The sequence below is a fragment of the Poecile atricapillus genome, chromosome Z (assembly GCF_030490865.1).
Source record: "Poecile atricapillus isolate bPoeAtr1 chromosome Z, bPoeAtr1.hap1, whole genome shotgun sequence".
In the NCBI taxonomy this organism is placed as follows: domain Eukaryota; kingdom Metazoa; phylum Chordata; class Aves; order Passeriformes; family Paridae; genus Poecile; species Poecile atricapillus.
In genome coordinates this window covers 20,517,698-20,530,834 of record NC_081289.1, presented here as the reverse complement: position 1 = coordinate 20,530,834, position 13,137 = coordinate 20,517,698, and the positions used below count along the sequence as shown (strand labels likewise).

The following is a 13,137-nucleotide window of genomic DNA, read 5'->3' as shown; positions in this document are numbered from 1 at the left end:
GTCATCATGAAAGATGTTGTCTCTGAACTGAACTGGCCCAGCCCTCGGTCTTGGCTTTGGTCTGAAACACACCCCAAGGAAACACAGCTTTCTTACATCACTTCTGGCACCAGCTGTGCCTTAGGAACGTGGACAGTGAGCATGGGGACAGTCTGACTTAGGGACAAGCTGGGTCTGATTAAGTCTTAGATGCTTCACTGAACTGTGCAGTTTGAGATAATCTGTGGCAATCCCATCTATGTTTTCTAGGGAAAATGCCTCCAGTTCTCACTCAGCAGTGACAAGCCTGGCAGACCCCATGTTGGGTGGGGGAGCAAGGGGGGTGCTGCTCCCCTGAGCCAGCCCAGAACACAACCATCACAACCAGGATCACACAGCAGAAGTGGTCCCAAACACCTGGGACACAAAGAAAAAAATTAACTGCAATTTCTCCCACCAGCTGGAGGTCTGCTTTTTCTATGCCACTGAACTAGACCAAACTCTCCCTTGTCCTTGGTGCTGACTGGCTTTTCCAACAAGAGACTCTGGTGATTATTGTTATTGCTGTAAGCCCACTAGTGAAGCAGAAAATAAACTTTATCAAGGTGGTAAATGATGGAGAAAACACCATTCCCTTAGGTGGTGAGATAAATAACATTAGCAGCAGAAGGACCTGCATCATACTGGATCAGAGTGGGAGGAATGGCAGTTAGCTGGTTATCCCACCTCTTGCCTCAGCAGGACATGTTTTTAGCACTGGCTTCATTGTCAGGAGCAAGCTACTCTGAACATCATCATTCTCCTGCCTGGCTTGAACCATTTCACAACCTATCTGATGCTTATTTCCCCTCTCTTACCCAAAAGACATACATTTTCACATGGATGTAGAACAGACCAGACAGGGAGTTATGGATACACTAACCACTGCAGGAGGATGTGCAAGAAGGGTTGGACCTGGTGCCCCAGGGAGAGCAGCTCTCAAACTCAGCAGGACCAAGCTATTTGTTTTTCTTGTGTAGCCAAGGGACCACATGGCAGCTGGGCAGCCTGCCCAGGAATGGGTCACTTCCCTCAGCAGCCAAGCAGGGCTGTGGTGAATAGCACCTACACAAAGAGGGTACCAAAGTCTCCCAGTCCCAACACAGCTACAGCAAAGGCAGCCCAAAAATCACTCACCAGGGCAAATACACCAAGGCCTAGCACAACCTGTGGTAACTGACTGGCTGCTTTCACCTTTCTGGCTCCTCAAAAGGGCAGATGACACCAACGCTCACTGCCGTAGTCCCTGCACTGGGGCACATCTCCCCACAGAACGTGCACAGGACTCACCACACAGAAGAAGGCACACAAGCAGAGAGAAGTCCTGCTTCCACCACAGCTCAGGAAAAGTAACCAGTGCTGGAGCCCAGGCCATACTCCACCTCTCACAGGAGGAACAAATCAGCTAATGAGCCCTTTTAATAGCTATGGGGTCAATCAGCATTAGCAGCTGAGGCTGCAGGGCTGCAACACAGGTGGGTTTGGAGGCTCTCCAGCTGTGTCTCACCTGGGGATCCCGGCTCCCTGGGCTCTCCTGTTTGTAGTTTACTGCCTGTTTCCATGGTCAGCAGCTGGATCTAATGTCCCCCCTCACCGCTGCCACCAGAGCAGAGCTGAGGTGCCTCAGGCCTTGCAGGGGACCTGGGTAGAGGCTTCATTGTTGGGATCTGGGAGAACTTCAGGGTGTACAGCCTGACTTTGGAGAGTGCAATTCCCCTCCATGCTACAGAGCATTTTGGATACACCAGGATGGCAGGAAACACCATGGCATGTGCTCAGGGCTTTTGATTCTCTTTCAGGTCCATTTTCAATAGAGGTGTTTATCACCATTATTATCCCAAGTGAGCTGAAACCCTGGAAGCATGCAGAACCATCTGGGAATGTGTGCCAAGAAGAAGGGATTTACAACAAAATTAGTTTATTTTTAATCTCAGGTTTTTTTCTCGTTGCACTCTGTAGATTTGTTTGACACATTCCTGACAGAGGCATAAAGCCTGACATAAAGAACTTATGTCAGTATAACATGTCCAATCATCAAACCTGTGTGAGCACTGGCCCACCTCTTTTCTCATGCTCAGGCTCCAAAAAATGCCTGCTCCAATATTTTTATATGCCCAGACTCAAACACATATGCTGCATAGTTGCTCCCACATGACCAATAACCTGGACTTCAGGGGAAGTAAAGTAAAATGTAAGTCAAGTGGAGTAAGAAACTAAAGCCCTTCCACCTCCAGAAGAACTTGTTCATGGCTGGTCCTAAAGAAAAAGAACAAAACCAGGCACAGCACCTACTTTTCTTACTTTTTATATAAAATAGACATTTACATACATTTTCTTCTGCAAAGACTTTGAGCATAACTCCTTGATGTGAAATCTAGCCATAAATCCCACCGTGAAAAAAGCAGACTTTGCAAATTCCTGCATCACTGACATACATCCAGCTGCTGCCAAGAGTGAATTTATTTTTAAAATATTTCTAATCCACGGGCTGTTTTCTTGTGGTTTTGTTTTTGTTTGTTTGTTTGTTTTCTTTTTTAAAAATATATGCACAGCTAATTAAAAAAAAAAATAGATACAGAAATAAGAACCATATGAACAACAGGCAATGCAAACAACTTCTGCATGAGAGGAACACACAGCGTGACATCCACTTCAGGCAGAGATTTCTACAGTAATACAGTTGTAGAAGCCATAGCTTTTACAGAGGATACCACTGGGGGTATTTTCCAGAAGAAAAAATTTTCAGCAAGTCAGTACAAACATGGTAATGAACTTTTGCACAAAGTTATCAAGGTTACCTGAAGCAACTTTGCCACATTAAAACACCAGTGAATGCCAAGCGCGGTTTTTTTAAATTTTTTTGATTTTATTTTTTTTTTCTCTTTCGCTGCTGGGTTTAAATGTACATGAAAGCAAAATGGTGCATTTTGAAATTGCTGCAAGAGACTGAAGGTTGGGGGAAAAGCCCTCTAAGGGCTAATTTTTTTGAAAGACTGTGCATAATTGCATATATGAAAGATAGAAATTGAGCACTTGGTCAACTTAATCACATAAAGATTGAAAAGACTTAAGCATACACCAGCTGTTTCAATGAGCTGGAGGACAAGTGGGACAAAAGACCATATAATAGTATAAACTGCTTAATTAATAAATTAGACTGACAATTATCTTCATTCACCAAATATTTTATACCATATCTGGCCTGGTTTCCATAACTGTGGAGGAGCTTTCAAAGTTTTTTAGATCATTTTAGGGGTTTCCAGCCTCCCCTGCAAGTTAGGCTTTTTATTTTGAATTTTTTTTACTTATACTTCTTTCTACCCCCATGCATGCATGCACAGCCCCCTGTCCTCCTCAAGATCTCTGGAATGAAGGCCATTTGCACTGCTGCATTCACTTATGTTTGGCCAAAATAAATTGCCTGCACATTTGATAGGAAAATCTAGTCTATGTAGTCCATGAGAGAAAGAAAATTCCCCCACTGCATCATTTATCCTGGGGGACAGTAAACGGATGGAAGCAAAGAATGCTGGAATTTAAATAAGCAATAAAATGAAATCCATCAGCTGCAAATATTATTCATGGAGAAAGGAAAAAGCAACACAATTGTTATGTTTCTCATTTAGGATTAAAATGCACAGTGAGCACATGAGAGTCCTGTCTAACCAGCTTTCCACTAATTCTCTGCTTTAAAATTAGTGAGCACTGAGGTTTAGCCAATGCAACTTGCAGAGAGCATGAACTCTCCCACACCAGGCAGATCTTCAGCCATTTATTAATTTGCAATCTCTGCTGACCATGCTGAGCACTGGAGCTGGCAGAAAACAATGTATTCATAACTTGTTTTAGAAGCTGTGCAATGCTAGAGAAAGAGAACGTTTCCTATGATTAATTAAGATAATATAAAGTTATCACAAGGTAAGTTGCTCCATTTATCTTTCACAATAGCATTCCATTTTGGTGGAGGTAACCCATTTCATACCATACTCCGTTCTTTTTTGCCTGCAAAGACATGATTAATGCCCTGAACAAACACAGGGCTTCAGCATGGGTGCCAACAGGGCAGGGAGTCAGTTCAGAGCTCCACAAAGGTTTAACTGCTTTGGTAGCCCATGGTCTGAGCCATTCTCCAAATCTGCTGCCAGTTTGCAGACTGTCATCCTGCATAGATGGGGTATAAATTGCTGGCTCAGGAATGTGGGGTTCATTACTGAGCTCTCCTCTCTCCATAACTACCATAAACCCAGCTCCAAAATGTGGAGAGCTGGCCTTTCGACACAGAAGTGTAAACTGGTTCAACTGGCATTAAAATCCCTGGATATGTTATCTGCCTAATTCAGGCAAGTGGATTTGCCTTGCCTTCCAACCAAACCACCTCCCTTACTGGGAACATGGTCTCATCTTTCTCCATTTTCTCCAGGTGAGACAGTGTTGCACAGATGGTAATCAATCCTTCTCCAGGATCCCAGAGGGGAGCATCCAAAGCTGTATTATACTTGTACACATACACCAGTTTTAGGAGGTCAAGATGGCTTTGATCAGGTTTTAGGACAAGCAGGAGACAGTAATTTCTACCAGGTCTCTAAGGAAAGACAAACTAAGATTTATGCTGAAGTTAAAAACATAAAACTAAGTCTTCCCCCTCACAAAGCATTGCTATAAAAAATACAACTTCTGTATTTGAAAAAATATGTTTCATTGGCCACTATTTAAAGCCACAAACTGTAGTGAGGCCTGTAGAATATATAATATTTATTTAATATATCTTTATGAGGCAAAGTTTATAGTTGATAGACATTTTTAAAGGAGGCATATCTCCCCCCAACGCTACCCCCCAAGCTTCAGGTGGCTGTTAGAGCACTCTGCAGATGCCTCGTCCCTGGGGGGCTTTGCAAGGTACCACTGTCAGGGCTGCACCAAACACTGTTCTGCCAGCCCCCAAATTCACTGCACCACTGCCAGCCTGAGCACACAGGGCTTTGGGAAGCTGCCCCAAAGACACGCTCACCTTGGGGACAGGCAGAGAGCTTTCTGGTCCAGGTCCAGGTACCTCTGAATATCCCAGTAAGGAACCCTCTACAATCTTGCACTGGGTGCTGGGGAACTGATTGCTGTCAGAGGACATGTAAGCTTCAGTTTCCCCATCCCATGGGACTGTGCTAGCATGATGCTACCTCCTCCTGGACATCCTGGCAGCCCAGGGGTGTGCAAAGCTACTCTGCACGGCAGCCAGCAGAGCACTGAGGACCTGCAGAAATGTCAGTTCAGCCAGTCCACAGCCACAACAGTGTTGTGAAAAGACAAGAGAGGGTTGCTGACCCAGCCCAGGAGCTCAAACCTGCCCCATGCCCCATAAAGTAAAGTAGGCTGCTTGGGCTGGGAGCAGAAAAGAGTGTGACAGCTTGATTATTCTGATCCCAGTGCTCCCCTGGGAAGCTGGTTTGGAGGGGGAGAGCCCAAACACTTGTGGTGCCACCTCTTCCCCACAGCAGTCTTTCACTTCTGCCCAGCTGTAGCTGGCTGGTCTCCCTGGCCAGTGGGGACCAGTCCAGCCTGGTCTCAGTGGGTGTAGAGCCATGGCTCTGGCAGGTGCATAAACCCTGGAAGGGCAGACAACTGCACCTGGGCTCCCCCTGAGCTCCAAACACAGTCAGAGTCACATCAATAATTCCACAGTAATTTGACCACCACCCGCAGAAAGACATCAGACTTTTCAAATGAAACCAGCACATGGCTGGACCATCCCACTGAGGGAATCTGGAGCGTGCTGGGGTGCCATGGCCAGCTAAATCCAGGCACCACAGGGGTGCCTGCCACACAGGCTTTTCCTGGCAAATGTGTTTTAAGGCATTGCACACCTAACTGAACTGTGCTAATAATGCCAAACCCTGGGCTGCTGGCCACAGTCAAGCTCAAACAAAACAACTTTTCTAGCAGTTTAGTGCTTCAAGAGGAACTAACTGATGACCTACCCTGATGTCCAAACCCAAAGGCACGAAGCAGGATCCCACTAACGCTCCCTGGGAACTGGTGCAAACCAGTGGAAGCAGCAAAAGTGCTGCTGTTGCAGGGCCAATGTTGTCCAGTGTGCTCTGCAGCCACTTGCCTTAGAATCATGAGAGGGAATTATTCCAGCACATTTCATTGGTACTCCCTTTTCCTAACTTCAGACAATATGTGTCACAACGCCCAACCATGTGGCCAGCTGTGAAGGATATTGCCCAATTCATATAAAACAGAAAAAATATATTAATTATTTGATTATTATAAGTTAAATAAATAAAGCTCAAAAATAAAAGCCCCAGTTCTGAAGAGAATTTGTTTTCCCACATCAGTATTTAAAAATATAGATTTATGACTGATCAGCTATAGGTCAATTTCTGTATCTCTTAGGGGAGTGGTAGGAACACTTTGACCAAGTATTTTGTCAGTGTTATCACCATGATAAATGGGCTTTGTCACTGCACACCCATAAAAGAGCCTCCTTCGTACCTTTCCAGGCTAGGAAATGTTCCCTAATCTCTCTGTGGCTTTACTTTACCTCCTATATTTATTAGATAGGTTATTTGCTTTCCATACTGGCTACTGAGCAGGAGGACAAGTAATCCTAGAGCTTCCCATTGCCTTTGGATGCTTCGATTTTTTTCAAGAGTAATAATTATTTAGCCTGGAGGGAGAGGGCAAAGGGTAAAGCCATATGATATTTGACAAAAGTGACATCATGAACTTGAATTGCTAGAAAATTATTGTCTGATGAGTAAAACATTCAGGCTAGGTTTTCCCTCAAAGGATCATCTCTCCTATTTGTAGAATCATCCTTCCAGGGTGATATTTAAATAGTTTCCCCTTTCTTTAGAATAATTTTCAAGTCATATTTAGAGCTGTAAAAGTGACCACCATTTCCTCAGCATTAACCCCTTGGAACCTTTTTTATATGACCATTATGACCATCTTTCCTGTCTGCAGCACTTACAATGAAGCCCATCAGTGGTGCTCTACATGGATGAGGTGAGCCTGTGAGGAGTAATAGGAGGTGCTACTTCACCCCTGATGAATGGATGAGTGCTTTGTCTCCATGGTTTCCCTGCTGACAACCAAGATATTGAAGGTACATGTCCCACCCACACTCCCAGTGTGACTAAAATGGGTTCAGCCTAGACAAGAATCTTGATTAAAGGAAGGTTTTCATTCATGCTCCAGCGTGTCCCACAGGACCCAAGTGTCTCCTGCAACTTTGATTGAACCTAAGCATGCATTCGAAGTTTGCCTTCCTTAATTCTGGGTCCTATCAAAGTTCTTTCAGCATCACTTTGAGCAACAGGCTTCTACCACACTCTTCTCCAAGGGGTATGAGTGTCTTTCTACTGGTGACTGATTGCTATGTTTGGTCTTTCTCCTGGACTTCTTGAAACCGTTTCTCCAAGCGATCCAATTTGGCCAGGTTCTCCTTCAGCAGCTTGCTGTTTGGAACCAGTTGTAAAGCTTTCTCATAGTAATCACGGGCAGTGATGTAGCTCCCCTGCAAAGAAAATGAGCGGTAGGTCTCATTCACATTCCACACAGAATGTTCATTCTGAGGGTAAAGTGAAAACATAATACAGGGGAAACAGAGTTTAAAAAACCTGACACTGTTGGGTTACAGAAATACTTGTTCTTTATTAAATGTATCACCAAGTGCTGTTAACCTGAATTTGATGAAACTCACACAGCAAGAAATAGGTTTACATTGTTCTCTCATTGTTGCACCAGAAGAGTTAATTTTACTCAGCGACAGGATAGCTTAAGGACATCACACAATGTGACTCCTTAAGACCCAAACCATAATGATATGCTAAAGTATTCAAAAGAATAAGCAACCACACAGTAGGCTATTTCCATAATTTCATGCCAGTATTCTGCATTAAACATCTTTATTAAATTAATTAGGTAGAGAAGAACCTTAAAAGTCAACTTACGGTGACATTTTTCTAAGGTAGGTCAACAACTGAAGCAGGAAAGCTTTAGAGAGGAGCTGGTTGCTCCTTGCAGCCTGCACTCTTAAAATGAGATCTGCTCTACCAAGCAACCTGGCTGGGAATTCTAGCTGGGGTAAAGAAACTTCCCTCCTTTTTGGATAAAATATGTCAAGGGACTTGCTGTTCACAAACATGCAACTCTTGGCAGTCTGAAACCAATTTAGCTTTTCGTCCTGAGTAGTAGTCTCTGCACCTGGCAGCTTAAGGAAAACCAAAACTGTCATACCTTGATGTGCTCAATGCCTCCCATATTCATCCAGGCCTGTGCTTGGTCTGGGTTGAGCTCCACAGCCCGTTTATAGCTCTACAGAAACATAAAACATTTCTAGGTTAAGAGTCTGACTCTTCAAACAAAACCAGGGCTGGAAGGGAAAGAGAAATGCAGTTTCCTGTCCTGAAGCCATTCAGAATGTAATTCAAATTCCTCTCATATACAAGGCATGAAGTGAATTTCAGTTTCTTTGCAGAAGAGGCATAGAATGTACTGCTTCATGGCTCAGTTATCTCACAGGTTCTCCCTGACAATGTGTGCTTTTCCTGCACTGTGAGAGGAGCCACATCTGCAACCCTGTCCCTGTCTCCTGCACCACTGGGGTCTCCTGCACATCAAGGTCATTTCCTTAGGCAGTGCCAAACACATTGCCTGCCAACTACAAGCCCTGTGGTTGCTCTTCATCTGCAAGGCTTTAATTTGGAGCTGGCGGCAGACTCTGGTACAGCCACTCACATGGAGGTTTCACAAGGACCTGAGGGCCTTGCTTTCCCTCCACACTGACACTGAGTGTGGGAGAAGAAGCAATTAGTATCTTCTACAGTCTGTCAAACAGCACTATTTTTACATTGTCACAACAGGAAAGGATTTTTAAATCAGGATTAAACATCTCAAGGGATATCGAGAATATTCAGAACAGTCCAAATAATATTTTCTGAATCAGAGAATAATGGAATGATTTGGACTGGGATACTTCCAGCTCCCTCCTCCTACAGGCAGTGACACCTTCCACTATGTTGCTTCTGTACTACTATTAATAATAGTAAATAATAGTAATAATAATAAATAATAAATAATAAATAATAGTAGTAAATAGTAAAGCTAACATAATTTCTGAGCTGTCAAGCATCCTGCTTCACAGGATAAGCCAGCCTCTCAGTTATTGGCTTCTGAAGTGAGATATAACAACATGGTGAGTTCTCACAGGTCCTCAAGCCTCCAGCTGAGCTATCTGGAGCTGGTCACTGACAGCAAGAGGGGCTGGGGTTGGATGGAGCAAGGGTCAATCCCACCACAATTCTGTACTTAACCTCTCAAAGCAGGGAGCAATATTTCCATACAGGAATGAGGAAAAAAGTTGTAATTAAGTCTGGTAAAGTCAGCAGCCTCATAGCTTTCTCTGTACCAGTGATGGACTCTGAGCTCCTAGGGCCAACAGCCAGGGTGTATTCACCAGAGAGTTTCACACACAATGAGCAAACTGTCTTTTAGCCTGTAAAACCACCTGTAGGTCCTTGACCAGTCATACCTCGAAAGCCTTGTCAAGGAGATTCTGTTCTCTTAGCTGGTTTCCTTTAGTGAAAAAGAGCTCTGATATGACTTTTGGATCCTTTGGTTTTAGCTGAAGCGCTTTTTCTATAGCTTCTAGTGCCTGTGAAAAAGCAAGAGGACATTCCATTCAGTACCTTCTCACTTCTCATGCTCTCCTCACCTCTATGGACTGCCAGCACAAGAAGCATCTTCCTCCTTCCCTTGTTTGCCCACATCATTAACACAGGGAAATGAGATTTTTAAACACCTGGGGCTGATGGGCTGTGGGGCTGACAGCAGCAGGAGGTGTAAGTGATAAGAAAACCACACTGCTTAGCCTCAGTCTTAGCATGTAGATAAACTGAAGGTTTTAGTGAAGAAATAATCTAGTGAATGTGTGCTGAGGCATGTGACATGTCCCCAGAGAGACAGAGTGCAAAATTCAACCTGAGCTCCATGTGTGAGCCCTTGGGACAAGGGTATCCCACGCCACGGTACCTTGGCATAGAGCTCCTGCTTGCTGTAGATGGCTGACAGAAGGCGGTAGCACTCCAGACACTCTGCATCCTCATTAAGGATATGGTTCGTCATCTTCTCGGCTTCCTTCGTCCGCCCCATCATGGCCAAAACCTGAGCCTGTAACAGAGCCACGCTGTGAAGTGTTATGATATTGAAAAGCTCAGCCTCTGGGCTGCACCCAGCAGCTGCTGCTGCCCTGTGGTGGCCCTGCCCTGGCCCCACGCTCACCAGCGCCAGTCGGATGTCCTTGTTTGAGGGCTGCAGCGCTGCCGCTTCCCTGTAAACCTGCAGTGCCTCTTCGTATCGCCCCGTGTTGTAATACAGAGCCCCCAGCGGGGACAGGATCTCAGCCTTCCGGGATACCTTCAGTGCCCTGCAGTTTGGGAAAAAGGGATGCTGCAAGGTGCTGTGAGCAGCAAAGTGGAAGGGTGAGGTGGGCTTGTTGCTGGGATGGAGAACCAAAGCTCTGCACCGTCCCAGCCTGGGAAGCACAAATTGCAAGTCCTGGGGAGGGATGAATGTGCCCACTGCAGTGATCCCTCTAGCCACCTGAGAAGGAACAACCTCCCAACTCCCCATGAGCCCACAGCATGGGTGGGGATGGTTGACAGTGATGAAACCTGGGGAATGTGAGCACAAATCTATATGCCAAAAAGAAGGCAAAAATACTCCCAGCCAATCCATCCTGCTGCATACCAGGAGTCAGAGCCTGACTGCTGGAACACTGCTGGGAAGGACAAGAGTTCCTAATAGTGCCAAGGGTTTGGTGCTGAGCTGTGCAGCACCTCTGGCTGTTACTGGTGCAGAAACCACAGACCACCTTCAAGCAGGGTGGGATCTGTGGTAATACAGCCTGCTCCTGTCACCGAGAAACCTCCAACTTCATTATCAGAGCAATCCCCCAGCCAAAAGCAGCAGTGTTCATCCTGGGGGCTTGGGAATAGTCCAGGGAAATCAACACTGCCTGAGCCCATGCTGCCTTTCCAAGCACTTCCCAAAAATAGCCAAATCTAGTTTCAAACAGATGGAGAATGAAGGGAGGAAGCCCTATGCATGCACTAATAGATATCAGAAGTTCTTTAGCAGAAACAAGCCATACAGGGGCAGGAGGAAACCCTCTCCTCCCACCCCAAATCCTCACCTTTTATACCACACTTCAGCCTCTTTGTTCTGCCCCAGGGAGCGGTGAAGCCTGCCCAGGTTCACCATGGCCACGTGGTGAGCAGGGCTCAGGAGGATGGCCTGCCTGTAGTGGGACATGGCTCTCTCAGGAGACCCTGGAGATGAAAACAGCCATTATTAAACCAGGAAAAAACCCCATGCATCAGAAAAACTCTGTCTCAAACTTAGCACACAGTAATGTTCTGGCTTTCTTTCTTCTATTGCTCTATGCATGGGAACATTTTGAGAGAGAAATCCTGCCTCAGCATTTTTAATCTAAGTGTAGGAGAAATTGCTGTCCAAACTAAGATTTAGGCCCCAATATTCAGAGACGATCCTGAGAAATAGATTTTCTAGGGGTGGATTTTTTGCAAGTTGAGGATACAGTCACAACAAGATGACTCCTGACTGAAAGCACCCCCATTCTTGATCATGCAGCAGTGGGGACACAACCCCTGTGCTAAGGACAGAGCTCACCTCAGAGAAGGGCTGGGGCACATCTGGTGGAGCATCCTTTCACCCTGGCCCACTGGAGAAATGGGCAATGAAGAATAAAGAACAAGCCCCCCAGTATTCCCCACAACACCACCAGAACTGCAAATTGTTTCAGCTCTCTCCAAACAGAGATTATTCCCTCCACCTCTGCTGTGTTGTTCTGAGCTCCAGCTCAGTCTCTTCTGTGTATTGCTCAACAGGACTGGGAGTTGCTGCCAGGGACCACCTAATTCCCACTCAGGGCAATAAATCCCAGAGCAGGTGTCCAGGTGCTTATTTTGGAGCATGTAGGCACCATTTCTGTGCTGCACAGGAGCCATTGGGTGGCACTGCTCCGCTGTGCATAAATGTGCAAGGTCCTGCAGCCCATGACACCACTGAGCACCACAAGAAAATACAAGCAAAAAGAGAGGTGCAAGATCACTACCTCAATGCATAAAGTTCTGCTCTTAATATCACATTTTTATTTAGCTAAATACAGGTAAAAGTATAAAGTTCCAGCATTTCAGCAATGCAAATATTGCATTTTTAATCCCAGGGCTCGTTTAATTGGTTTGTGAACTCCAGACCAGATAATCTCCTGATGAAAACCAACACTCAAAGAGCTTTGTCCACCAACAAAGCTTTTCAGTGTTGGCATTTTTTAAACCGATTCACTTCACAATGTATTTAATTCCATTTTGAGCTGGAAAACAGATCTCGAAAACAGCCAGTGCATGTTGGGGCACTGAACATGCTGCTGTGGGAATTTTGTTTTCATAGCTTCCCAGATCTAGTTTGGTTTTTCTCAGACCATCTACAAAACTCAAAAGATACATGGACCCATCTCATCATTTCCTTTGAAGGAGTGAGGAGGAACATCTGTTGAGAGGTTTATAAGTGTTCAAGATTCACCCAAGGCTGAGGATATGTTGTTCAAGGTATGACTTTTTCAAAACATCCAGCAGCAGCCTCGATCTTTCCCCACCACTGAGCAGGCAGATGTTTTTGAAAATTATATCTACAAAACATCCTGGGAAGCAGCTGGGCACGCACCTCAGTCCGTCAGCCAGCCAGCACCTCCTCTGCTCAGCACACAGGGGTAATGTGCATCATTAAGGGAGACACACTGAATGCCTGTGACCACTGCAGAGCTGTCTCAAGTTGTGGTTCCCCAGAGCTGACACTTGCTGGAGGCTTGTTGCACAAAATCCTGCACGTTAATTGGCGTGGTGCTTCACAGCATCTCCCTGTGCCGCCGGCAAAGAGCACAGCCTGTGACAAGCTCACCACCAGCCACTTCCTTCACACCTTGTCATGTCTCTAGGAGGGTTATTGACACATCATGCCCCAAGTATTAAAAGTCAGTGGGTTTTTTCCAGTTGTTTGTCTGTAGGGAAGCGTAGGAGTCAACCAGGAAATTATAGT

At 45.4% G+C, this 13,137-nt stretch overlaps 1 protein-coding gene across 1 annotated transcript in view; it reads right to left on the bottom strand.

Annotated features, from left to right (window-relative positions):
- Positions 1-2,460: 2,460 nt before the first annotated feature.
- LOC131593048 (protein O-mannosyl-transferase TMTC1-like) overlaps positions 2,461-13,137 on the bottom strand; it is a 134,465-nt gene continuing 123,788 nt past the window's right edge. Inside the window, exons 15-20 of the mRNA XM_058865223.1 lie at positions 11,216-11,351; positions 10,303-10,447; positions 10,054-10,191; positions 9,554-9,676; positions 8,260-8,337; positions 2,461-7,537 (exon numbers count right to left, since the gene is read on the bottom strand). Coding sequence (XP_058721206.1) covers positions 7,397-7,537; positions 8,260-8,337; positions 9,554-9,676; positions 10,054-10,191; positions 10,303-10,447; positions 11,216-11,351 — 761 coding nt within the window. The 3' untranslated portion in view covers positions 2,461-7,396. The remainder of the gene's footprint in view (positions 7,538-8,259; positions 8,338-9,553; positions 9,677-10,053; positions 10,192-10,302; positions 10,448-11,215; positions 11,352-13,137) is intronic.